This window comes from Aphelocoma coerulescens, chromosome 3, assembly GCF_041296385.1.
Source record: "Aphelocoma coerulescens isolate FSJ_1873_10779 chromosome 3, UR_Acoe_1.0, whole genome shotgun sequence".
Lineage (NCBI taxonomy): Eukaryota > Metazoa > Chordata > Aves > Passeriformes > Corvidae > Aphelocoma > Aphelocoma coerulescens.
In genome coordinates, this window is record NC_091016.1 from 29,956,071 (window position 1) to 29,981,214 (window position 25,144).

Consider the following 25,144-nt stretch of genomic DNA (forward strand, 5'->3'; position numbering starts at 1 on the left):
GCAGTTGGACTGCATCTTTCCCAAGTCAACCAGTTTTGTCTTGGAAGCACTTGCAATGGTAGATATGAGACATCTGCAAGAAGTGGCTCATATCTAATGAGATCTTGTTAAATAGATGTGATAGACTGAGGAGAGATTAACTGTTGTTTATTAAAACAAAATATTTTTTTAATTCATTGTGTCTGGCCAGTTTTTCTGTAGATACTTGGTCTGTTGCATTCCAGTTCTGTTACAGATTTTCAGGTGATTATTGTTTCCTTACATGGGAGTCAGTGTTGATTCCAGACATCAGTAAAGCTTTGTGTCTAGAGCATCCTGCCAATTTGTGTAGGGTTGTGAAATGACTGATACAGTGTAACAAAGTTCACCATCAAGAATGAAGTATTTCAGCTTCAAAATGCCATTCAGGCTACCATAGTGCTAAATAGGGTAATTACATTTTTTAAGTTCAAGGAGATTACAGCTCTTCACTGACCTAAAAATTAACATTATTTTAAAGTGTGTTTCTAGAGAGAATAAATTTAACTTAAAATTTTTAACTTTTTGTCACTAAACTTTGTGTATAAAAAGAACTTGAAGTGTGCATCGTGCTTCTTCTGTCCAGAGACTTGCAATAGTAATATGCAGTGAGTAGGGAGAATGATAAGAGGTACTGACTTCTCACTCACTATTCAGGACAGCAAACAGAAAGATGCAAGTATTTAATGTGGATTTTATGTGACAAAATTTCAAACAAACGCTATTGCTCCTGTGTAATGTAGCTTTGAAATTCTGTATATAGAGATAACTTCAAATACATTCTTAATATATAATTGTATTATATGAATTTCCTGTTTCTTAATGAATTATCCAAACTATATAACAAGATTATATGAACTATGTAAGAAAAGAACTAAAATTTGTAATTTTTATCTAGGTTTTGCATTTGATTGGAATGGCACTGCAAGAAGAAAAACAACATCTGGAGAATCTCAGTGAGGAGAATGTTGTAACATTTACCTTCACTCAGAAAATATCAAGTATGCCTTTCTTTTCAAATGCATAGCAAATTTGAAATAACTGAAAATGCCAGGATCTCGTATTTTATTCTTCTGAAACTGTATTTACCAGAAGAGCATATTTGTTTATCCATCAAGATGTTACCAAGTTGACTATGGATCCATGCTTTACACATGTGTAGATTCTATGACGGTACAATACTAAAGGTGTTTTCTAGAGGAGAAATCCAGAAGTTGAATAATTCCCTCTAGATCTGATTCTTCATATCTTTAAGTAGCATCTCAATTAAGATTGCTGCATATGATCAGATGCAATTGCAAAAATCATAATTGCAGTCTTAAATAGTCTTTTTATCTGGACTCTCCTTTGTATCTTCTGACTAATGCCTCTAGTTTTGCTAAGACCTGAAAGTCCCATTTAAAGTAGTGGGAAATAAAGTATTAGAAGTTCCCAAGATGAAAACAGCCAGAGAGCACGTACAGTGCATTTCTTTTGTAAGAAAATATAGTCAGTGAGCAAGACTTTGAGGATTTAGAGCCTATTCATGAAAAGGTTTGCAGTGGGGGGGGGGAATTAAAAGATACATATTGTGCCTATTTGTTGAAGAAATTCTTCAGTTGCTGAGCAAGCATTGGGGTTTCTTGTTTTTAATGTTAGTGAATTATTAATTTGTCAGTAACATTATAATCAATTCTCATTGTAATTTTTCTCTCAGAACCAGGAGAGGCACCCAATAACTCCCCTAGCATACTGGCTATGCTAGAAACACTGCAAAATGCACCTCATCTGGAAGTGCACAAGGACATGATCAGATGGATATTGAAGGTAAATATATTTATATCACCACTGAAAAACATGGAAATAAGATTTTTGAAACTTCCCTAATTACATTGGGATGATTTCGTTACTTCCTGTGTGGATTTGTTGTACCTACAGTTTTACTCCTCTGGATTCCAACACTGCACATTGTATGATCTCTATTATAGTATGCACAGTTACATTCTCATGTCACAAACAAATTAAAGGCTATCTTTTTTCTTACAGACTTTTAATACTATTAAAAAGCTAAGAGAAAGCTCTTCTTCAAGTCCTGTGGCCGAGACAGAAGGAAATATTATGGAGGAGGTAAAAGCAATCTGTAACAGCTGATCTAGAACGGGTCTGGGTGATGACTAGCAAAGGACTGTATTTCTAATTGTAGCTCTGAATCAAACATGGGAAACATCAGTGACTTCTGAAAATTTGTCTCTCAGTTTATAGATCAAACTCATTTGTTTGAAAAACCTATTGGTAGAGTCCCTAGATTGTTCTTCTTTGTTTCATATATTGTAATCTCCAAATCTTTTGCAATTCTACTTCATAGAATTGTCTGTGGTACAGTCACAGCATTAAATGTTTCTGCTCTTCCCCTAATTTCAGACTCCATGGAAAGTTGCTAAAAGAAATGGCATCTATGTATTTTTACCATGCAGGTCATTCCAGATAAGCTCTGCTGATGTGTGTAGCTCGACATGACATTGTAGGTACTGCACACCAGCTGTGGAGCACTGTAGTGCATTTAGGAATGCAGCTGCTGTGGAGGGAGAGCAGCACCAGAGATGAGACATATCACTCTCTTACCCTCTTCTCCTATGAATCCTTAAAGGGAAGAGAAATACAAAACACAGTTAAAGGTTGAGGGGAAGAGGTTCCCCTTCTGGATCTGCAGTTCTGCCTGGCATTGAACACAAGCTAAAGAAAAGAGGGCACAAAATAACTCTCTGGTAGTCTTTTCTTTTGTCTTTTATGACAAGAGATTTTCATTGTTTGAAGGTCAGTACAAGTTACACATAGCAGTAGATAAAATAATCTGTTGTAACAAGATTTTAAAAATGACTGAGTGAATGATACAATTTCAGAGTTCACGTGATAAAGACAAAGCTGAAAGGAAGCGAAAAGCTGAGATTGCCAGACTGCGCAGGGAAAAGATCATGGCCCAGATGTCTGAGATGCAACGGCACTTCATTAACGAAAACAAAGAACTCTTTCAGCAAACTCTGGAGGAGCTGGATACTTCAACCTCCGGAGTCCATGAAAATAGGTAAAGGCATCTTGTTTAAACTTTTTCTCATTAATGTTTACATCAGATTGTCCTATTGTTACCACTTTAAAAAGCTCTTTTTTTTTTCGGTCTTGATGGAAAACTATTCATTAGTTTCTGAGACAAAAAGCCAGCAGTAAATGGAATGCTTCCCTCCCCCCTCTGTCAAAACTATGGGATAAATATAAATGTAAACAGGCAAATGATTTTTTGTACAAAATCACCCAGTAAATTATTAATAATGCTGAAGAGAGTATGCTATTAAACATAGTAAATTGGAGCTAGCTGATTATATGTCTATGAAGATCTGGAAGAAAATCTGCTTGATAGTTGGAAATATGAATTGGAGAATGCTAATGATTTTGTGGGGAAGTGGAGAGTGTTTTCAAAATTCGTATCAGACACTTAAGGGATGGTGATGATGGAGGGCTGCAGATTCTGTTTCTGTGTTAAACTGGAGTGGGTTATACTATCTGGAGGGTATGAATTTTTTCTGGAAAATACATGCTACTTCTGGGCACGTAGGAATTGTTACATAAATGCCAAAGCTATTTTTTGTCAGCATTTATCATAAATTTAGGAAACTCACTAAACACACTTAAGTCATGATCTGAATTATAATGTTTTTCAAATAATTTGCTCACTAATATTCTTTGAATATTCTAGCCCTGTAGTTTCGGATGCAAAACTCACAGCCTTGGGTCCAGAGCAAACTAGAGTAACTGAACCCAGACAGGTTGTTATGTGTATATTGTGCCAGGAGGAGCAAGAAGTTAAAGTGGACAGCAGGGCTATGGTCTTGGCAGCATTTATTCAGCGATCAACTGTGTTGTCTAAAAATAGAAACAAAATTACTCCAGACCCTGGTAAGTACTGTTCATAGTTATCTTAAATATTAAAGAAGGCTGGGGTCACTGTGACAACAGCATTTGTTCTTCTGAGACAGTGACACAGCCTTCTTCTGTTAACTATTTGTGAACGGCTTCCTTGTAATCAGTGGCAAAACTCCCATATTTTTAGTGAGGTAGAAATGTGTGTGCTGAATAATGTAAATCACTGTGAGGCATGAGCTAAATGTTCTGCCATTCATTTGTGACAAATTATTTATAAGTGTTAAAAAAACCCTTAAAATCAGAAGTGTTTCCTCTTAAACCATGCCTATAACATCAGAGAGGAGGTGTTAATGTAATGCTGTAAAAAGCACAAGATGTACATTTTCTTACTCTGTTATATCATCTGAAATGCCTCTTAGTGATAAGAAAAAAAAATCTCAGATTTAGGTACTTTGTGAAACAGATCACAGCAAGCAATGGCATTGTTACAAAGGTTTCTCTGGATTCTGTATGTGTAAACACAGAATCTTTGCACTGAATTGTTTTGCACTCTCACTCTGAAGATTAATGTCCTTGGACTCATTGTTTGATGGTGGTTAACCACCAAAACTGCAGGTTGATCTTGGGGACTTTTACCAGGGCCCAACACCTCTGAAAACTTGGTTTGAAGCCTTAAGTGCCCTCAAACTAAAGTAAGGTGATACTTGTAAATGATTTAAACAGTTTAGGTTGTTGTGCATTAGTAATGTGTTCTATGCTTCATCAAATGAGTTACACTTCTGGGGTAAAGTTAAATAATGATGCAGATGTGGTAACATTAATCTGCATTCAAGTCTTTTGATAAATGTTGATTTCAGAGTTGTTGTTTTTTTTTTTTTTTTCTTTTAAATACAGAAAAGTATGACCCCTTATTCATGCACCCAGATCTGTCATGTGGAACACACACGGGTAGCTGTGGACATATTATGCACGCTCATTGTTGGCAAAGGTAAAAGACTATATTTAAGTTTTTAGTTCAAATAACATGTTATGTTATCAGTTTGCCTAATAGCACTAATTTTAATGGCAAAATTCCTGCCCTGTAGTAAACCTGTAAAGGAATTTCAGGAAGTGATTAAAACAGCTTTCTGTTGGAAAAAAAGGAGCAGAAATCAAATGCTGTAAACATACTCAAAATAATTTTCTTTTATTGTCATCTTGGTAGAGTATAAAGCCACACATGGCAGCTTGCATTCCCTTTGCTTGTTGATCCTGGTGCATCATTCCCTGTGGTGCACATGTTTCTGAAGCTCAGGTTTTTTTGGGGTTTTTTTGCAGTTCACTGATAGACATGGTTTTGCTGCTTCTTCTGCTCTCTACTGAGGCTTTAAATTAGAGTGCATCCCTTGCACTCTTAATTCCTCCAGCATGTTTAATTTGAAGTAGAAACATCTGCGACCTAGTTCAAATTCATCTTCAATATGAACTCAATTTTGTCCTTTGTTTCTTAGCATTTTAATAAAGTCTTTTGCAGTTATTTTTATTCTTTGATTTTTGGAGGCATATAAACATGCTTAGTGCTGTGTGGTACTAGTGCTATGTGACAAATTCAAACCATTCATGCCTCTGACTTTGATTAGGCCCTTGCTTTGCTCCTTGGCATGGCTTCTGAAGTGCCTAATTTCAGATTCTGCCTTGTGTGTGAAGAGTATTAGGAGCTCCCAGAGACTCTGTGGCAATTACCACACACAGGTTTCAGTTGTGGTCTTTGATGTTACTGCTCACTGAAGATAGGTTCTTAATCTTCTTGTGTAGCTGGTGTACAGTCCTTTGTGGTTGTCATTATCTCCTGGAAATGCCCTTAGGTGCCTGTATTCAGATCATTTTGGGGTCATCATTGGGCATGCTTTATATCACATCAGAGGCTTCTGGAACAGCAGTTGCATTTAGCAAAGCAGTGAATTCAGTTCGTTTTTCGTAGAGGGTTCAGCCAACAGTTTCTCCAGCTGCTGCTGTTTTGGTTGTGGCCAGTAATAGAAAATACCCAAGGGTAGTGCTCATGGTATCTTCCTAAAAAAATTGTGTAAAAATGAGTTGGATTTTTTGGTTTGGTTTGGGGCTTTTGTTGTTGTTTTTGTTTGTTTGTGTCTTTCTTTGTGGATTTTGTGTGTTTGAGGTATTTTGTTTGCCTGTGGTGTTTTGCTTTGTTTGGGTTTTTTTGTTTGTTTGGTTTGGTTTTGGTTTTTTTAATGCTTCAACTTTCTCTCACCTTTTCCCTTTTTTTCCTACATGTAATGTTCATACTTAACTTAACTTAACATACTTAACTTTTAACAGCCCAGTGAATTTCAGCACTTTGTAAAAAGATTTTGGCAGCTAAAAGCACTAATACTTTATCAGTCAGAGGGTAGAGGTTTTTCCTTCAGATGATTCTCTTACCTCTGATTGGGGAAAGGCAAAACTGTGTCTTCCTGAGAATTCTTGAATTTCTATGATCAAGTAATGTTAATAATTTACCACTAATGTCTTGCTCTTTTCTAAAGGTATTTTGATGCAGTCCAAGCAAAAGAGCAACGAAGACAACAAAGATTACGAGTACACACAAGTTATGATGTAGAAAATGGTGAATTCCTTTGCCCACTTTGTGAATGCTTGAGCAACACTGTTATTCCTTTGCTTCCTCCACCAAGAGTTTTGTTTAACAGGTCAGTTTGGTTTATAAATGCCCTCAATAAATGTAAAAAAACAAGATCCCAAACCATCTACACCCCAGAAGACCTTCCTGAATGTTAGTTGTCTTCTGGTTTGATAAACTCAAGTGGATTGCCTGTCTGCTTATTTTGTATTATGGATTTACTTTATTACTGTATGTTATGGAATTTAAGAGTGTGAAAGGGCAGGAAAGCATAGGACCTGCAGAAAAAGAGCTGAATGTAGAAAAATGCATGGGCAGCAGAGAAAGCCCATTGAGAAACAGATGAATGGTGTTGGAATGCCTATGAAATACTAATTCTGTATACAGATTGTTTTTAACAGTTTTTTGGTTTTTTTTTTTTTGACAGGTTAGACTTTTCAGGCCAACGAAACCTAACTCAGTGGATCAAAACAGTATCCCAGCAAGTAAAGGCCCTGCATTTACTTCGAAATGAAGACTGTGCAAGTAAGTCTGAAGAAATCTGTATATTTGTATGTGAAAATGCTATAATATTCATGGAAAAGACCAAGGGCCCTGGTTCTGCTACAATGGGGTTGAGACATGGTAGCATAGGTGGCAAGAACAGCTTGGAATTTCAGTTTCTGGTAATGGAATTTCAGATTCGGCTTCTGCTCCTTTCTATAATGTAGGAATTACGTATAGGTGAATAATCAGTGATGTATTACTTTTTGTTTGTACAGGCCATTCTGGTCACTCAGAAAAAATGGATCAGCTGCAATTACCAGAAGGATTTAGACCAGATTTCAAACTGAAGTATGTATTTACATATTAATACATTGTTAAAAATTCATCATGAAATCATAACGTGAAAATAGAATATAATTTCTATGCTAGAAGGTCTCAATAAGTAAGGGAAATATATGAACTTTGCTTTAATTAGAAAAGTTAATGTTATTACGATGATGGCATTGAAGTCCAGTCCATAAGTCCTAAGTGATGCAGTAGAATTTCAGAAGTGAATGTGCTAAGTTGTTGTGCAGAATCATGCTGCAGTTATGTAAATTATGGCATGAAGATTAAGTTTTGTACTTCTTGTAGCTGAAGGAAGGATTCATCATTATACCCAGCACAACATGTAAAACATGAAGGAATACTATGAAATGGAGAGTATGTTAATATGTAATTTCAGCTGTAAGGATGTACTTGTATTTGGGTCTACACTCTCTTCACTTCAGGAGAAAGTAACAAAACTTATGTGGTACAGACATTAGTCTGCCAGCTGCACACAAAATACAAGACTCTTATTCCAGCTGATGACAGATTTAGCTATCAGTCACACACATTTCTTATAATTTAGCCTTAACTTTATTGTCTTTGAGGACTAGATAGCGTTAACACTAAAAATGAGATTGCTTCCAAACAAATAATCAAAAAATAATTGGGGAAGTATCTGTCACCAAAAAAATGAGGTTACAGCCAGATCCAAAGAAGGATATTGGAGTTGTCACTTAAATTTGAAAACTCCAGTTGTTCATCTATGGGGTGAATGCTTATCATTAGAGGTACTATGCTGCCAGTGGAGGAAAGAATGAATTAGTAATACTGTTTTCTTTGTTTCAGGAATCCTTATTCTGAGAGCATAAAAGAGATGCTGACAACTTTTGGTACGGCAACTTACAAAGTAGGCTTGAAGGTTCATCCAAATGAGGAAGACCCACGTGTACCTATAATGTGCTGGGGCAGCTGTGCTTACACAATACAGACTATAGGTACTGATCTGTTCATTTGGCTCCTTTATAGGGGATTTTCAGAATTTGATTAAACTCACAACAATGAATTTTATTTTTCCAGAACGAATTTTAGCTGATGAAGATAAGCCATTATTTGGTCATTTACCTTGTCGACAGGTAAGAAACAAGTAGCAATTCCTCCTGAACTGGTGGAAAATAGAGGGACTTGTGCTTCATTAATGAGGAATATCTACATTTTAAGTTATGGTTATTGGATAGTTTTTTTTGTTGGATCCTATTGTTTGGTCAATCTGTATCTGATTATTAAACCATTTAAAAATCACATCTAGCAAAACTGTTACTTTTTTCCTATAAACACGTAATTTATTAAGACTGCAGTTTCTCATGGTAACAATCAAAATAAAAATGCCAAAAGGAACTTGCATATTTGCATAAACATAAGTATCTGTCATATACTTACACAGTCAAACTGCCCCCATAAACTGCAGCTGAGACGCCTGAAAAAAATGCTGTTAAGTCAAAAGACCTTTTCATGTTGAGGAACTTCATTAACTGTGGCAGTGTCTCTTTTTCTTTGTTTTTAAAGGATGACTGCCTTACGTCACTAACAAGATTTGCAGCAGCTCACTGGACAGTTTCATCTCTTTCAGCAGTACAGGGTCACTTTTGTACTCTATTAGCATGTAAGTTTGCCACCTTATGCTGGGTTTTTTTCAAAGATATACATACAGAAAAAGGCTTTCAGAATGACTGTTAGTATTGATGAGAAGAAAATTATTTTATGTCGTTTTAAGTAATAAACCAAGAGCTGCTATTTTCACTTACATGTGTTATGTCAAGAAAAAAGACATTTCTCCTGGCCTGCAGCTCCAAGAGAAGCATAGATACTTTGCTGTGAAGGAGTTCTGTTGTTTATTCCTTAGAGAAAGATACCTAGAGCACAGGAGAAGGAAATGTGGTCCTTCACAAAAATGATGCACTGGAGCTTTAAAGAGGAAGAAATAAGGATTAATGTAGCATGGAAATGATATTTGCAGAGGTCTGTAATATATCTGCAAACTTTTCTCTCTTTGAAAGGTTGGATCTATGATAAGACAGGACTTACTATGTAATGTCATGTGTTAATTCAGAATTTTAATGAGAACAGCCAAAATGTTCCAAGCTTGAAGCATTAGTAGATACAGATGAAAAGTCTGAAGTTCAGCCTAATGAAGTAATTACCCATGAGAGGACTGTTCTGAAAGGGTACCATAAAATAGGATAACTTCAATATCTCCAGTCAGTAGAGCAGAGAAACTTTTAAAACGCATTGATGTACTGGAATTATTAGTAGATGGATACCAGCTACTTCAGCAAACAGTTGGCAGCTTTATGGGGAAAAACTTAATTGGCATCAGTTTGTAGCAGTAATGGTTGAGCTGTTTTCTATGAGAAGCAAAAGAGAAAATGCTGCTGGCTGTTTGACTGGAAGTTTGCAATATATGGTGTTCTGAGTGTTCTGCATTTTCCTGAAAACTTGAATTAATATTTCTTCAAAGCTCTCCTTCCTTCCAACTGACAGAAGCAACTGTACTGCTTTTATTTTTATGAAGGAAAAGTTTCTGCTATTTTATTTTTCCTGGCTAGGAATAATGAAAGACATGAGGCTTTGATCTGTCTGTATTCTATAAACGATACATAAAGATGGCTTAGTGAAAATATGTTCAGGTTTGGAAGTCCCTTGCTCTGGTCATGTTTTTGATAGAGACTTTTTTTACACTTTTGGGTTGAGTTCTGTGGCTATATGCTGACAAAAGGAAAAACGTTTGAAATCGGAATTGTGGTGAAATGTTTGCTAATAGAAATAGCTTCAAAATGTCACATGTCTTCAGCTCTCAGTTTTTTTGCCAGCAAGGCAGCAGTCTTCAACTGAAGTATTTTTAAGTTGTCATGATGAGACTATTTTTTAATGTAGTAGTGTTTCTAAACTTGGCAGCTTAATGCTTATAGCTACATTGTAAAATATACCCAGAGCTGCAGCTTTGTTACAAATCAGATCTTACTGCTTGGAGTAAAGAAGTATGCATCTGTTCCTTGATTGTTACTTAAAATATCTTGTAACATTTTTCAAAACACTTAATTTGTGTTTGCTTTTAGATGAAGGTGTTTGCAATTCATTAAGTGTGTGAATTTCTGTTGTCAGCTGGAGTGCTTTGGTTAATACTTTGTGGTTACTGTAAATACTACAGAGAGGGAGAGACCAACACCTAGCTCCACCTTAATTAGAGATAAAGTAATGAAATTAAGAGACTGTAGCAATGCATTTTTGAGGCATTTGCAGTAAGGGAAGTTCAGGCAGTCTTGTGAAGTTAAGCAAATTGCAAAAGTTTCATTTGAGCAGCTGTCCAACAGACCACAATCAGTGTTCCTGTTTAGTCACTATTGTTAGACCTCCTTTCTGTGTCAGAGCTCGAGATACTGTCTCATTTTGTCTCACACTGGCAAACCCAGGCAATGAAAGTGACCATGGGAGTAGAAATGGCTACCTGGGTTTGTTTTGTTTTAATACAATAAAGTAGGCAAGGCTCTTTTCCAATAATGTTGGACAGTTCTTGAATTGACTCTGGCCAAAACAGCTGCATTTGTATTTTAAGTTCTTTAAGCATATAAATGAGGGAGACGGCTCTCATTTTGTAACTGAAGGACACTAAAATCTTTTCATGTATAAATGTTCAATTAATATTTTTTTTTCTCTCCAAAATACTTAGCACTGGTGCCTAATGAAAAAAATGGGAATCTTCCTTGCATACTTGATATTGACATGTTTCATTTATTGGTAAGTATTTCTTAATATATATTAATAATGTTTTGATCCAGTAGGCACTATGTAAAACCTATTGAGAACTTTCTCTTTACTCTGAGCTAGGAACCTTTCAAAATGTTCAAGTATTTTTTCACTACTTAATACATTTCGAAGACTTTTTAAATTTAATAAGAGTATTCTTAATAAAAGTATTAAATAAAAGTATTCTCTTCTATAAATAAAAAAGGGGTAAGATGAGACAGAGTGCATACCCTTTGGCTGTTAAAAACCCCAAAATACATGAAAACCAACCCCCCCCCCAACAAAACAACAAACCCAAAAAACCCAGACAGACTCAAAACTCTCCTGATAGATAATTGTTGTTCTTTTAAATAATGTCTGTGTAATTAGCTTCAAAATTAGCCATATATGGTATGCTGCCTTCAAGGGGTGTAGTTGCAGCTTGAGCAGAGAAAAGGGGAAGATTCAAAAGGAAGAGGAATGTACCAACTTTCTTATTTTCTTTCACAGGTAAGCTTGGTGCTCTCTTTCCCTGCCATACATTGTCAGGATTTTTCAGGGGTTAGTCTTGGCACTGGAGATCTTCACCTGTTTCATCTTGTCACTATGGCACACATAATACAAATTTTACTTACCTCATCGACAGGTAATGCCACTTTGTCTCAACTTTTACTGAAAAGATTCCTCCAGTCTTTACTTAGGAAAAAACTAAGGTGCTGCTGGTAAATGTGTGCAGTTTACAGTTACAAAATGCAATTGTTGGTGCTGTCTTTGAGCCCACAGAGTATTGATAAATTGTACTCATCAAAGTTCAGTCACATTATCTTCCTTGCTCTGCTCTGGGAGTTTCTTGGAGCATAGCTAGTCATGAATCGTGGCTTTCCAGCTGCTGTAGCAGTGCCTGGAAGTGTTTATTGCAGACTTGGCTTAGGCATTGCATGATGAATGAGTTGCAGTTAGTAAAGTAAGGAATCAATGTATCTGCTGACAAGAGGAGCTGGATAAGGCTTAGTTTGCCAAAAGCGAAGAACTTCAAGCAGGTATGTCAAGAAACCCAATCAATTGAACAAGTAAACCAACACCTCACTGGAGCTGACAATAGCACAAACTTACTACATATGATGTGCAGCAGAAAATTTCTTTCCAGTACATCATATTCCATCCCAGTGGAATACTTCACTTAGTTTGGGCATTTTTTATCAGAACTTGAAAAAATACATTCTTGTTGTGTAAACATGCATATGTGGAACAACTTGTTAATTATTTATTTCTTCTTCAGAAGAGAATGGCATGGACCAAGAAAACACTAACAGTGAAGAGGAAGTAGCTGTGCTTACACTGTATAAATTTCTTTGCCAGTGTACGGGAAGGTAAAAACATGATCTTTTGATAAAATTTTATATTTTTCTCCCTCCTGAACTGAACATTGACTGGTGACTGAATTCTATATACTAGTGCTGTCAAAGATGACATTTTAAACTTGGGAACTCTTACATCTTTTTTCTTAGCCAGCACTTCTAGATTCACTTCAGTAACTATTCCTATAAATTCATCTGTTATCAGGAAGATACCTGCTCATGAAGATTGTGCTCAGAAACAATTTTTTTCAGTGTTTGCAAAATCTGAATTGGCAGTGTCTGAGTACAGGAAGCTTGTTAGGATGGGAATGGATTTGAAGTGAAAGAAAGTAGGATAGGTGAAATTAGGTGTTAGGAAGAAGTTGTTTTCTGTGAGGGGGGTGAGGCACTGGAACAGGTTGCCCAGAGAAGCCATGGACGCCCCATCTCTGGAACTGTTCAATGCCAGGCTGGGGGGTTGGAATGAGATAGTCTTTAAGGTCCTTTCCAACCCAAACCATTCTGTGATCTGAGCTGTTTATGCAAAATCTCCTTAAATTACTGTCCCAGTTGGTTACAATTTTATGAATCTCTAGTTTGTTGTTTTTCTTGGAGTATGCTTTGAATTAAACACTTCACATAGTCATTGTTTCAGCTGAAATCAGTAATTTAGTACGCAGTGTGACTGAAGACTCAGTAAATAGAGCTTTCAAACGGAAATGATTAAATAGAAATGAACTTTTTTTGTTTTATTCTCTAAAGTGCCTTGAAAGAAATTTCCTCAGGCTGGCACCTGTGGAGGAATCTAAAAGCTGGAATCATGCCTTTCCTGAGATGTTCTGCTTTGTTTTTTCATTACTTAAATGGAGTCCCAGCACCCTCAGAAATTCAAGGTATTGTCTGCTTTGTACTAAATGAGCTTTTCAAGACATAAACATTAATGGTCAAAATAAATTACATTTAAACTCCCTTGTCTGAAGAAGCTGACTGAATGGATGTGGGCTTGTTACTGGTGCAGAATCATATCAGCATAATGAAAAAGGCAAAATAATTAATTTGTTTGTTTTAAAAATGTATTTTTAATATAGAGGTAAATGCCATTCTAGATTACTTAAAACAGAAATTGATGCCCTTCTGTTAATAAAGGGAATTTTGATTATTTCAAAGCTCCTGTGGATTGCTGTTTTCAAATGTGAAACCTGCTTTTGCTTGCATTGATTTCATTCAATTAGCATCTGCTGATAGTTAATATTAAGGCCAGGTTGGATGGGGCTTTGAGCAGCCTGGTCTAGTGGAAGGTGTCCCTGTCCGTGGCAGGGGGATTGGAAGTAGACTGGTTTTGAGGTCCCCTCCAACCTAAACCATTCTATGATGTCTCTGTAAATGCACTATGTTCTGTCACACCCCAGATAATTGATGTTAGTAACATACTTTACTGTCTTCCACATATGGCATATGTAGGGATAGAATGTTAATCTGAAGGTGGTCATAATAAGCATTTTTAAAATGAAGTTATGAGAATTATACCTCTGTTGTTTTTCAGTAAATGGAGCAAACCAATTTGAACACTTATGTAGCTATCTTTCCTTGCCAAACAACCTCACTTGCCTTTTTCAAGAAAACAGTGAGATTCTGAACACATTAATAGAAAGGTAAGTTGTGTTTTTGTGCTTAGTTTAAATATAATAAAGAATCCTGCACAAGACAGTAGTGTAAGTATTCTCCCAGGAATGCATATGGAAGTAAATTGTGGATTTTGAAAAGTGTTTGTGAAAGAAGTGTTTGAAAGAAATAATTTTGGTTGTAGTGGTTTTTTAATAGAGGTACTGTTGATTTTTTTGCTGATTTGTTTTTCTATCATTTATTGAAGTTAAAAGCCTTTTTTTTTTCTTGTAGTTGGTGCAGTAACAATGAAGTAAAAAGATACCTGGAAGGCAAGAGACATGCTATCAGGTAAACACAGAGAGATTTTAAGCAGAGACAGGGGGAAAAACTTTAGTGTTGCAGCTTTCTCCAGATACTTTTTCTAATTGGTGTTTATAATAACATAATATCTGTTCTGCTTTATTGAATAATAAAGATATTAGGGAAGAAATGAATTTTTAAAAATTTTGTAAGACAAGGAAATAATGCTTAAATGAGTAGATTTTAAAGGCAAAGTTTATTACTGGGGTTTTATTTAGACTGATGTGCAGGAATCAGAGGCCATAAAATTTCATCTGATGTTTCCTATTACTTTGTATCTTCTGGTGCAAAAAATATGCTGTCACTAAAAGATGTATATAACCTTTGTTTAAAAATACCAGGCATTGAAGAGCTTTCTAAACTGTCTTTTTAAAGAATCCAATTCCTTCAGTAAAGCCAACACCAAGTCAGCTGCTGAAAAGAAAATCAGCTTTTCATACATTTGTTCTTGCTGTGCAATTACTTCAAATACAGAACATGTTTAATACTTAGTGGGTGTAGAAAAGCATTTAGGGTGTTGTTCTTTCTGAAGTCTGGGTAAAAATAGTGGTTAACAATTATCCTAATAATTAGAAATGAATGTGAAGTTCACAGTGCTGTCATGAAGAACATATCCCTGCTTTTTAATCTCTTGTGCTAAATACATAAAGTCAATCTTTTAACATCGTGCATACAATAAGGCTGTGACAAAAATAAAAATTAATCACTTCATTTGTGAAACACCAGACTATTAACAGAATTTCCTACACAGTAAGAATATTCTGGTTGTGTAATTGATTTCCTGCCACATGTGATTGCTGGGATCTTTTCCATGTGTTCCTTTTGCTGATTCTTATCTGTTCTTCCCAAGCTTATGTCTTACTTGATGACTTTTTTTCCCCTCTCATCATGTTCTTGTACATTGCTTCTGTTGCAAACTTCTATTTGCATTTCATCATCTAGGCTGTATTATTCCTAGACTTAAAGATTATTAGAATTAGTGTATAGTATCTGTTACTTTAAAATATATTTAAAATATATAAGTATTTGATATTAAATTGGTCCTTTTCATTGCATGCATATTTCATTCTCTTCAGGATACAAGTTCCCTGAACTTGAAAGTCAGACTATTTTCCATTCAATGTTAGTGACAAAAAGAAAATACAAGGCAAACTGATACAGAAGAGAAAAAACATTTATTTAAATCTGTAGTGACTTCATAATTAGGGTTGCTAAAAGCATACAAATGACATGTATTTTTCTGACTTTCCACCTCTGCGTTTTCTCAAATTCATAAGAAATAAGACTAAGAAAGGGGAGGTGGTTATTTGAGAGATGTTGTGTGTTCGTCTTTTTATGGGCTACCATTTTACTCAATGAATGGCAGAGAAGAGGAAAACTTAAAAAAACTAATTTTTCACAGATGCTGTTTAGATGAGTCAGGAAAACATGAATGAGTTTGAATTTGCTTGTGTATTATTCATGGAAATATGAGTGCTGATTCGATTGCTTTATTCTAGCTATGCAAGAGAATCCAACAAATTAATAGACCTTCCGGATGACTACAGCTGCCTCATTAACCAAGCATCCAATTTCTCGTAAGTTGTATGCAGTTATAGTGAGCACCCCAAGGTCTGCTGCTCCTTCTCATCAGCTGGCAACCCTTTAACCTGAAAGTCTCAGAAAGTTGTGTGTAGAATCATAAAGCTAAGGGCACATAGCATTTATCAGCCGAACTGCCCTGTATTTCAGTGAAATACTGAAATAAAAATTTCAGCTGTTACCTGTATAAATGTTCAGAGGTACTTCTGAATCTTTTTACTATCTAGAGTTAACACATACAGTGTTTTTTTTTCTTTCTTTTTTTTCCCTAACAAAAGGTGTCCGAAATCAGGTGGTGACAAAAGCAGAGCCCCAACATTGTGCCTTGTGTGTGGGACCATGCTGTGTTCTCAGAGTTACTGCTGTCAGACTGAACTAGAAGGGGAAGATGTTGGAGCCTGTACTGCACATACATACACTTGTGGTTCTGGAGTAGGCATATTCCTTAGGTAAGGAGCTGAACACCTCTGCTCTCATTGCTGGGTTAGATGGTGTGTGTAGTCATTAAACTAATAGTTCTGTATATGTGATTGCAGGGGTGGTTTGTAAAGGCAGTGTTTTGTTAACAACAGGGTTGCCTAAAAACTAAAGTGTATTCATCTTCCTGTGCTTTGGTGTAAGGTTCAGAGGTTGCTTCTTTGAAGATAATATCTCAAAGAAAGTTCAAACTTTATTTTCAAGTGAATTTGTTTTGCCTGTGCGTTTATTTCTACTCAAGTATTACAAAATAATTAAGGTAAATACTTTGATTTTGTTGTTGGTGCTGCTGTTGAAAACATGAAAATTCCTTTTAGTTGTCTTCCAGCATATAGGAAAAGGTTAGATAATGTCTGTTTTCACTTTGGCAAAGATTAGTGAGAAGCAAAATTGTTTTGGTTTTTTGCGGTTCTCTTGGGTATTTTACACAGCCTGCAAATAATATGACACGGAACAACATTGTTTTTAACTGCTACTGAGGAGTTGTAACAGGAAGAGAATGAGAGATTTAGTTTTACAAAAATGTGCCTTTAAAAATCTGTACATGCAGATTATACAGAATGAAAGTAGATAAGAACTGAAAAGCAGTGTCTCTGAAAGCATGAGAAACTGTTCACCTAAAAATCAATACTGAAAGATCTTCTCTCTGTTTCTCTCTAGAGTACGAGAGTGTCAGGTGCTATTTTTAGCTGGGAAAACAAAGGGCTGCTTTTATCCTCCTCCTTATCTTGATGACTATGGAGAGACAGACCAGGGACTCAGGTAAATATTTTAAAAATTGTGTCTTTTAAACACAGGAATTATAGAACTATCTGGTGTGAAAAAATAACTTCTTATGTTATCTTTTCATTTTAATTATATAGGTAACATCATATTTTGACATTGCTGCTGCATCTAGTATCTTCAGATGTTTGAATGTTAATATGTAGGTCTAGGTCAAAAATATTTAATGGAAGATCTTCCCCAAGTTAAAAACAGTTGTCTTGAAAATTGCTTAAAGTTAAATCTTTCAGGCATCTGTGAAGTTGACTACGAACTAAGGCTCAAAATTTTTATCCAGTGCACTTGTTTTTATAACCTGTGTTAATTTAATACCAAGTGACAATACAATGAGATTATTTTATTTAATGTAATAGTTCTTTGTCTTAACTCCCATCTCTGCTTCCTATGCAAGGATATTTTAGGGACTTGATATTGTTAATGCTTGATACTTCTGAAACTGGCCAAGACCAGAGAATGTGAACTGGTTCAGCCTGGAAAGGTTACTGAATACTTGCATTAAGAGTTCTGTGGGCTGGGTGTGAGGTTCCCAGGCTGGAGGGAACTGTTGAGCTGTAAGGGAGGGGCACCAGACAAGGTAGCACTGCAGTTTACTTATCCAAACACCTGTTGATTTGCTCTGATAACAGAATAATGTTAAAGGGTTATCGGAATACTTAATAAAGTATTTTATAGGGTTATCTAATACTTAATATGTCATGCCTGAGTGTTTGTGCTTAGTTGCAGTATTTTATCGTTCCTGATAAGTGTTATCTCCTTTTCAGACGTGGGAATCCCTTACATCTGTGCAAAGAGCGATTTAAAAAGATTCAAAAACTCTGGCTGCAGCACAGTATTACAGAGGAAATTGGACATGCACAAGAAGCAAATCAAACTCTAGTTGGCATTGATTGGCAGCATTTATAATGATTATCTGCTGAAGACTGGAACTTTATTAAAGATTTTTGTAATTCAGTAAGCTTTTCAAAGGAGGGATGAGGAAAAAAGTCTAAGGAAAAAAAACCCAACAAACTCAGTCCTGTTATTTAATCTTTGTTTTACAATGTATTTCATAAAGATACCAGTTAACATTAATCAAGTAAACTTCTTTCTATGTAAGCAAGTTTTATTAGTCCTATAATTTGCACTGTGCTTCCTTCACAGAAATGTCTTGGGTTATAAACCTGGGCAAATGAACTTAAGTTTCTGATAAAAAAAAGAACGACTCTTTTTGGAAGTCTGACTATGATTTTTCATATGAACTGAAGAGAAAAAGACTGCTGAAACAGAAACTAGATAGAGCACAATTCTGGATTGTGTTTTGCCCCTTGCTAGTAATCTGAGCCGGTTTATTTATTCTTCTGCATTTTAATACTTATGCTGTGTGTACATGCAATGGAATGAAGTAAGGAAGCAAATAATGTAGCAAATGGATGTTTCTGTCTGCATCAGTGGATAATTCACTCTTTCACTCGGTGTATCTAAAACGATTTTGTCATTTGTACTCTTGCAGCTTTCTGGCTTCCAGTTGTTTTTTAACTAAAAAAACTAACACTAGCTTTACAAGTAAAATAATTTAATTTAAAGCTTTTTCCAGAGCATTGCACTCCTTAGAATTATGTAGTTTTTAATTTGAATTCAGCTGGGGAACCCTTTCACTTTCAATTACGTGATTGGTTATTGGTATCCAAGGATTGACATTGTGCTTTAGAAGTTATTTTAAGATAACAATAATATGTAAAAGTCACAAAAGCTAATTTTATGTCAGTTTTCAGAAGCACAGAGGATATTTTCTTCATTTTTGTTAACAGTTAGGTTTTAAGGTGCAAATCCCATCTTCTTTTTGTTGCAGATAAACTGGGTGGTTTCCTCTGGCTTTGAAGGGCCACCATCACACTGCCCACTTTTTTGATTTTTTTTTTTTCTTTTTTTTCTTTTTTTTTTCTTTTTTTTTGTTGTTGTCCCATCAAGTATATTTACTTTTTGGCTTGATTTAAAGCTCTGTAAAGATGTTTGCATATAGTATATTTTATAAATATATTCTATAACTGCGCAGATTTGCACTTGATATGAGGGTGCCTGAAGGCAGTGAGTTTTCTAGTTGTATGTAATTAGACCTCCAAGGTGTCTCTAAAAATCACAATATGCTTACTGATTTAAAATAAAATCCATTACCTTTCCCTCTCCTATCTTCTGACAAATTAGTAAAATCTTAATTTACATAGTTCTGTTTCCTTAATAGTCTGTGGTTCTTTTAGTTAAGTCTTAATTTCTGACTATGTCTCAGCCCAGATAAACAATTCCTTTCACTGTCTGCCAGGTCTTCAGTTACACTTGGTCTGACTGAATTGTTCCTATTTTTACAGATTTAATGCTTCAGATAAATTTTGTATATTCATGGTGTACAGGACAATTTTTCAAATATTCGGTAATAGTATTGAGTGAAGATGTGAAGTATCAAATAAAGAAACTTGGCCAATGTGGATTTCCTTTTCTTAACAACAGTACAGACTACTTTTGTCTCTGCTACCTGTCATAGACTGGATCATTTATATATTGCTGTCACTTTTTATGAAGAGACATGGAGAAGTTGTGGGGAAAAATGACATTAATGCTTTATCTCTGCCCTTCCCTACTTAAGCTGGTTGACATACCAACAATTTTCTGTGCATGGTACTTAGAAACCCCACTTTTTTGGTGATGTTACTATTCCTTTGTTTTTTAAGCTGTGTGCCACAGTTTCAAATAATGTGTAACTGCATTGAAAAACTCTTTTCCTGTAATCATCATATTAAAAAGATAGTCAATGATTCTGACAGATTTCTCTGTGAAAACCAAATATTGACAGCAAGAAGGATTTTTTGTTTTTGTTCTGGGATCAGAGTGAGAGACTGCAACCACAAATAGTTGCAAAGTACACAATTTATCTTTTTTTTTTCCATTTGGTCATTCTTTACTCAAGACTTCTATTTTCTGATTTGTTTTGCATGTGTTTATATTAATGTAGAAATATTTATATATAACATTGTTTCAGTATCAGGGAAATAATATCTGTAATAAATTGGCTATAACTTTAATATTTATGGATTATGTGTACAATCTAGAATATATTATGTGGGGGGGGAGGAAAAAAAACCCAACAAAACCCACAAAAATTCCCAAATACAAAACCGTTATAAAAAGATCCAAAACTAAGCTGAAAGCATCAAATACGTGGTTTTCATGTCAACATTCCATAAGTAATTTTTAAATGTTGTTTTTAGAGTTTTGCTGAGCTTGTTCCTTCAAGTGTGCCCCTTGTTAATTACAAGCTGACAGAAGTACCTGGATGTGCAACATCTGCAATTCCCTGGCTAAAAATGTAAGATGATTATATTATTAGTGTCACTTGCTTCAGTCAGCTAAACCTTTCTTGACCTCTACCAAAAAGTCTAATCATCTTTTTAAAGGATTGCAAGTTACATTTTATAAAGGAATAAGGGTTGAGGTTCATATCAGTAATGTTATTTACTCTGCTCATGCTAGAAGGTAACTTTTTACTCTCCCCAGTCTGCCACAGGAGGCTCTTTTTTACTCTGCTGGAAGTCTGTGACCAAGACAACAAACTCCTGATGCCTTCTGACTTGTGCCAAGAGCTAGTGCTCCCACAGCTCTCTTACCACTTCCTGTGATGTTACTGGGAATTTAGCTCAGATGAAATGCTCGTGGATTCTCAAGACTGTTGCCATTTTCAGCTGCCCTTTGGTTCTCTACAGCTTACTCCCATGTCCCTCAAACTAGTCTGCAATGCTGATCACTAAGCAAGTAAATTTCATGCCTTCCCACTTTAGCACTGGGAAGAACCTGGACTTGAAGGGTTCTGTGTGTTCCTGCACTATACAGTTCACTCCTTTTCCTGGGACAGTGGACATGGAGTGTGTAGCTGCACAGACTTTTCTGTCCTTCTCATTTGATATAAAGCCCTGCCAGCTCTCATGCTCCAGCCCTGGTGTCTTATTTTATTTTATTTTATTTTATTTTATTTTATTTTATTTTATTTTATTTTATTTTATTTTATTTTATTTTATTTTAATGACAGTGTTTTGTTTCAAAGCTCTGTCATTATGAAAATTTTCTCTGCGGCCTGAACGTGTAGAGGAGAAGCTGGATGTTCAACCTACCTTCAGCATTAAATCCCAGTTGATCTTCTTTCTGGAAGATTAAATTGTACAAGGGGAGTTGCATCTCAAATCTCTTCACAGTAGTGTTGTGTCATGATCAAGTGCGTTTCCAGTCAGCCTCGCTTCTTCCCTGAACTCTCCTCCACTCCTTTCTAGGAATTGCCTCCAGCAGGAAGTGGTGACCCTGTTATTTCCATTCTGCTGTTGAGGTTATTGATTATAGAAGTGAAAATGACAGTATTAAACTTGGGCTTGAATATGGGAATTCCACTTGTAATGGTTTGCTTCCAACTGTGCACTGCCACCCTCTGAAGCTGAAAATCCAGCCAAGATTCTGTCCACCTTGCAGTCTGCCTAGTTTACAGCTCCCCAAATTGGTTATGAGGATGTCAGAAATCATACTGAAAGTTCTTCTAAAGTAAGCCATCTGCTGTACAGAGAAAGTGTTTTACAGCAGCAAAATATATAAAAATACACACAAGGAGGCCACCTCTGGTAATAGCAAAAGATACTGGGGTCATCTTTATTGTGCTTCTAAAGGTCTTGGGATCTGAGTATTTCTGTATTGGAATCAGCTTGGCTTTTGTTGAGCCCGTCCTGCATCATAGTGGGAATGGAATGGTGCTTTTCATACCTTAACTGGCATTAAAGGAACTTTCATAAGGAGGCCTCTACTTCTCTACCTGTTGCTGTTCCGCTCCTTAGCTCTGTACGGTGATTTTCCCAGAGTTCTTCTTGGTGCTGTGTGGAGAAGGTTGCAGACTTCGTGGGAACAACACTGGATTCAGTTATTATCCAGGCTTGCCTTCTGCAGGACTGCTGCCATGTGCTGAAGGAGTGGTGCAAGCCAGGGAGCCTGCCAGCCACCCCTCTGCACACACAGCTAACATGTTGCTGTCTGACTCTTACTTCCCGGGGTAGCTGGTTCAGGCTCTATGGAATGGCTTCTGTGGATCCTCAGGGACAGGCACACAGAAAGGTTGCTTAGCAGCGGTGGGAAGTCTTACAGGCAAGTTGTCTTTAGGGAAATGTCTCTTACCATGAATTCTTTTGGGTTTGGTTCTTTTTCATCCTGAGATTTGAATGTTGAGGAATTAGAAAGAGTAGAGTTGGCTTTTAGTTTTGGGCTATGTTCACGCAAAAGTGGGAATAATCTCTCAGCACACACCACAGGCAGCTCTAGAGCTTGGAGGTGTGGCCAGGAGGAACTGGAGCCTCCCTGCCTCTCCTTGCTGCCACTCGACAGTGCCCATGGAGTCTGGGGGTTCTGCTGTTGGGGAAGTTTGAACTGTTGGGACCGAGAAGAACTCGTGTCAGTGGGGTGGTTGGGGATCCCAGCCTTGGCTGAGGCTATCGATCTGTCAGTGCTTTCCCCCAGACCGGGTTCTGGAAGTTCATCCACTGGAAAACTCAAGAGGCCTGACTAAAAGTCCCACAGAGCTGTGCTTTTCAGACAGTTAAGCAGCTTTTTTTCAGTAAGGGGAAGAAGAGGTTTCATAATCTGTTTTATTCCAAGGCTAAGGGTCAGGAGAAATAGTGGTTCCTGGTTCTGTTCTGGGAGAATCAGCTCCAAGCATGGCTAATTCAGGTGTGACTTTTATGCAACAGTATTGAGCTAGTTTTGTTGATAATACTATTTTTCACCTTGTAGTAGTCAGTATCTATTAGTTAAATGTGTTACAGGCTGATAGAGGAATATAAGCTGCAGTAAAATAGTTCAGGTTTTTACAAAGCAGAGCCCTGTGAATCCCACATGTTGGATGTGCATTGTCCCCCTCTGATCATGTTGGGAGTGTTTTGGTGCTGCTCAGTGCCCCTTATCACCAGCTGGCTCTGAGAAGTAGCTGAGTATTTAATGAGTAGATGAGTATATGATGTATTTATTTACAAAAGCTCAGTACTAAAACATCCTCTCATTTCAGCTTGAGACTCTGTGGAAGGTCATGGTGATTTTGTCTTGTTGAAGTTCACTGTGTCCACCCACACGCACCGAGGTGTGTGGGTGGGTGTGTGTGTGTATCCCAGCGGTCTGGCCAGGACTAGGTGCTACAGAGGACAGGAGCAATGGCTTCTGGAAATGTCTTTTATATTCTTTGGGATTCAGTAGGACCTGTGGGGCTATGTTTTGCCTCAATATCCTGCTTCACCCATCCTAAATCTTAAGTAAAGCTGCCTGTTGTCTGTTCCTGTTTCGGGTGCCTTGGCTGGTACCTAATAATGTGAAGAGGAGTGGCACACACCACACGCTCTCCCTCTTGTTGCCAAAGCACAGGTCTGCTGCTGAGAAGGCAACTGTACCACGGCCATTTGGAGCTCAGGCTTCCTGGGCTGGGTGGAAACAACACATTTCTCAGCATCTTCCCACTTTATTGCTGTCAGTCACGTCCCTTGTTATCCATCCATGCTGCTCTTTAAAGGCTTGCTCAGTTATTTCTTCTGCTGTTTCATACATGTACATTTCTATTCATACTTCATTCGTGGCAGTTTTAACATTTCTTCTACAAATCTTTGTTCCACAGATAAAAACTGCTTTGCATATTTTTATCTTGAGGCTTTTGCATATTCATCCTCTTTTTTTTTTTTCCTGCTCTTCTGCCACCTTTCCCCCTCTCCTGGCATGCAAACATTAGATGCCCAAATCTTACATCTTTGATGGAGAGATTTGTCAAACACTCCTCTCTTGGAGGAAAAAAGAAGAGGGAGAGTATGAGGAGTTTCGCAGTGCGCCAGGTGTAGGAGCTACGAAATGGCAAGTACTGATCTTCGTCTCCATGACAGCAATGATTAAATGTTACTTTTTCATCAGTTTGTGAATATATATTTTCACAGTCTCTTTTCAGACAGCGTGAGCTCGGAGGTGGTAAGTTTTCCAGCTTGTCCTTTGCGTGGGATCCTGGAAGGAAAGCCAGACTGGGTAGAGAGCCCCGGGCAGGGTGGGACAGCTGAGCTCAGGTTAAGGATGATGTCTGTGCAGACCACTGCGAAATATTTCAGTGACTTATAAAAGCAAAATGTTGGTTTGAAATCAACCATGTATTTGAGGAAAAATGTGTGAAACGTATTTCTGTACTTGCAGTACCCTTAAGTGTGGAGGATGGTAAAGTGTGTTAATGAATAGGAGAGAAGATTATATAAAAATAACGAGGGTGAGGGGATCAGCAGTGTGTTCACTGATGTAATTCACTGGTGTCCTGTAACTAGACATGCCTGCTTTGGAAAGGTACTGTTTGCTCCCTGTAAAGACAGCTCCAAGAAGCCTGTGTTTTCTTGCCGTGATTGTGTCAGAGTCTTGGAATGAATGTGTAATTTAGCACAAAATACACTAGAAGAAGAAAAAAAATCTGCAGTAATTGCTAGGCATCTACTTAATGCTGTTGAGCTAGTCAGGTGTCTCATCTGTGTATCCTTCCAGGTCAGGTTTTGGTAATTCATAAAGTGCTCTAATAGCTGAAACCTTGGAACATGGCATGAACTCTGACACAAAGAACTTTGTGTTTTATTTTCTTTTTGTGTGTACTGCTTTGTAATGCAGGCTTTAAGCTCCACTCTGTCACCTTGAACAGGATGGAGCTGAAACCAAGGAATTTTGAGGGTTTTTTTTCGAATGGAGTGGTAAATGCTCTACAGTAGCAATATGTTTGTCACTTGGAACATGCAGAAGCACAGTGTTCAGCTGGGAGGCTGGGGGTAACTACTTCTAATGCCAACAGGTGTGAGACAAACATTTCTGTGTGGGCAGCATTTCAAGTCGTTGGGCAGATGTG

General features: G+C 36.9%; 1 protein-coding gene across 3 annotated transcripts in view; it reads left to right on the top strand.

The window, feature by feature from the left end:
* The window catches only part of UBR2 (ubiquitin protein ligase E3 component n-recognin 2), a 55,603-nt gene extending 35,898 nt beyond the window's left edge, over nt 1-19,705 (top strand). For 2 of the 3 annotated variants that reach the window (XM_069009667.1, XM_069009666.1), the window contains exons 26-47: nt 917-1,019; nt 1,715-1,824; nt 2,044-2,124; nt 2,898-3,079; nt 3,746-3,945; nt 4,807-4,900; nt 6,435-6,596; nt 6,954-7,051; nt 7,288-7,360; nt 8,168-8,316; nt 8,399-8,454; nt 8,885-8,981; nt 11,046-11,113; nt 11,612-11,747; nt 12,381-12,471; nt 13,201-13,331; nt 13,982-14,090; nt 14,335-14,391; nt 15,903-15,980; nt 16,263-16,433; nt 17,122-17,223; nt 18,006-19,705. In XM_069009667.1, the coding sequence (XP_068865768.1) occupies nt 917-1,019; nt 1,715-1,824; nt 2,044-2,124; nt 2,898-3,079; nt 3,746-3,945; nt 4,807-4,900; nt 6,435-6,596; nt 6,954-7,051; nt 7,288-7,360; nt 8,168-8,316; nt 8,399-8,454; nt 8,885-8,981; nt 11,046-11,113; nt 11,612-11,747; nt 12,381-12,471; nt 13,201-13,331; nt 13,982-14,090; nt 14,335-14,391; nt 15,903-15,980; nt 16,263-16,433; nt 17,122-17,223; nt 18,006-18,147 (2,490 nt within the window). In that variant the 3' untranslated portion in view covers nt 18,148-19,705. Of the gene's footprint in view, nt 1-916; nt 1,020-1,714; nt 1,825-2,043; nt 2,125-2,471; nt 2,759-2,897; nt 3,080-3,745; nt 3,946-4,806; nt 4,901-6,434; nt 6,597-6,953; nt 7,052-7,287; nt 7,361-8,167; nt 8,317-8,398; nt 8,455-8,884; nt 8,982-11,045; nt 11,114-11,611; nt 11,748-12,380; nt 12,472-13,200; nt 13,332-13,981; nt 14,091-14,334; nt 14,392-15,902; nt 15,981-16,262; nt 16,434-17,121; nt 17,224-18,005 lie in introns of those variants that run through there. The other variant, XM_069009668.1, reaches the window with a different exon arrangement.
* The last annotated feature ends 5,439 nt before the right edge of the window (nt 19,706-25,144 follow it).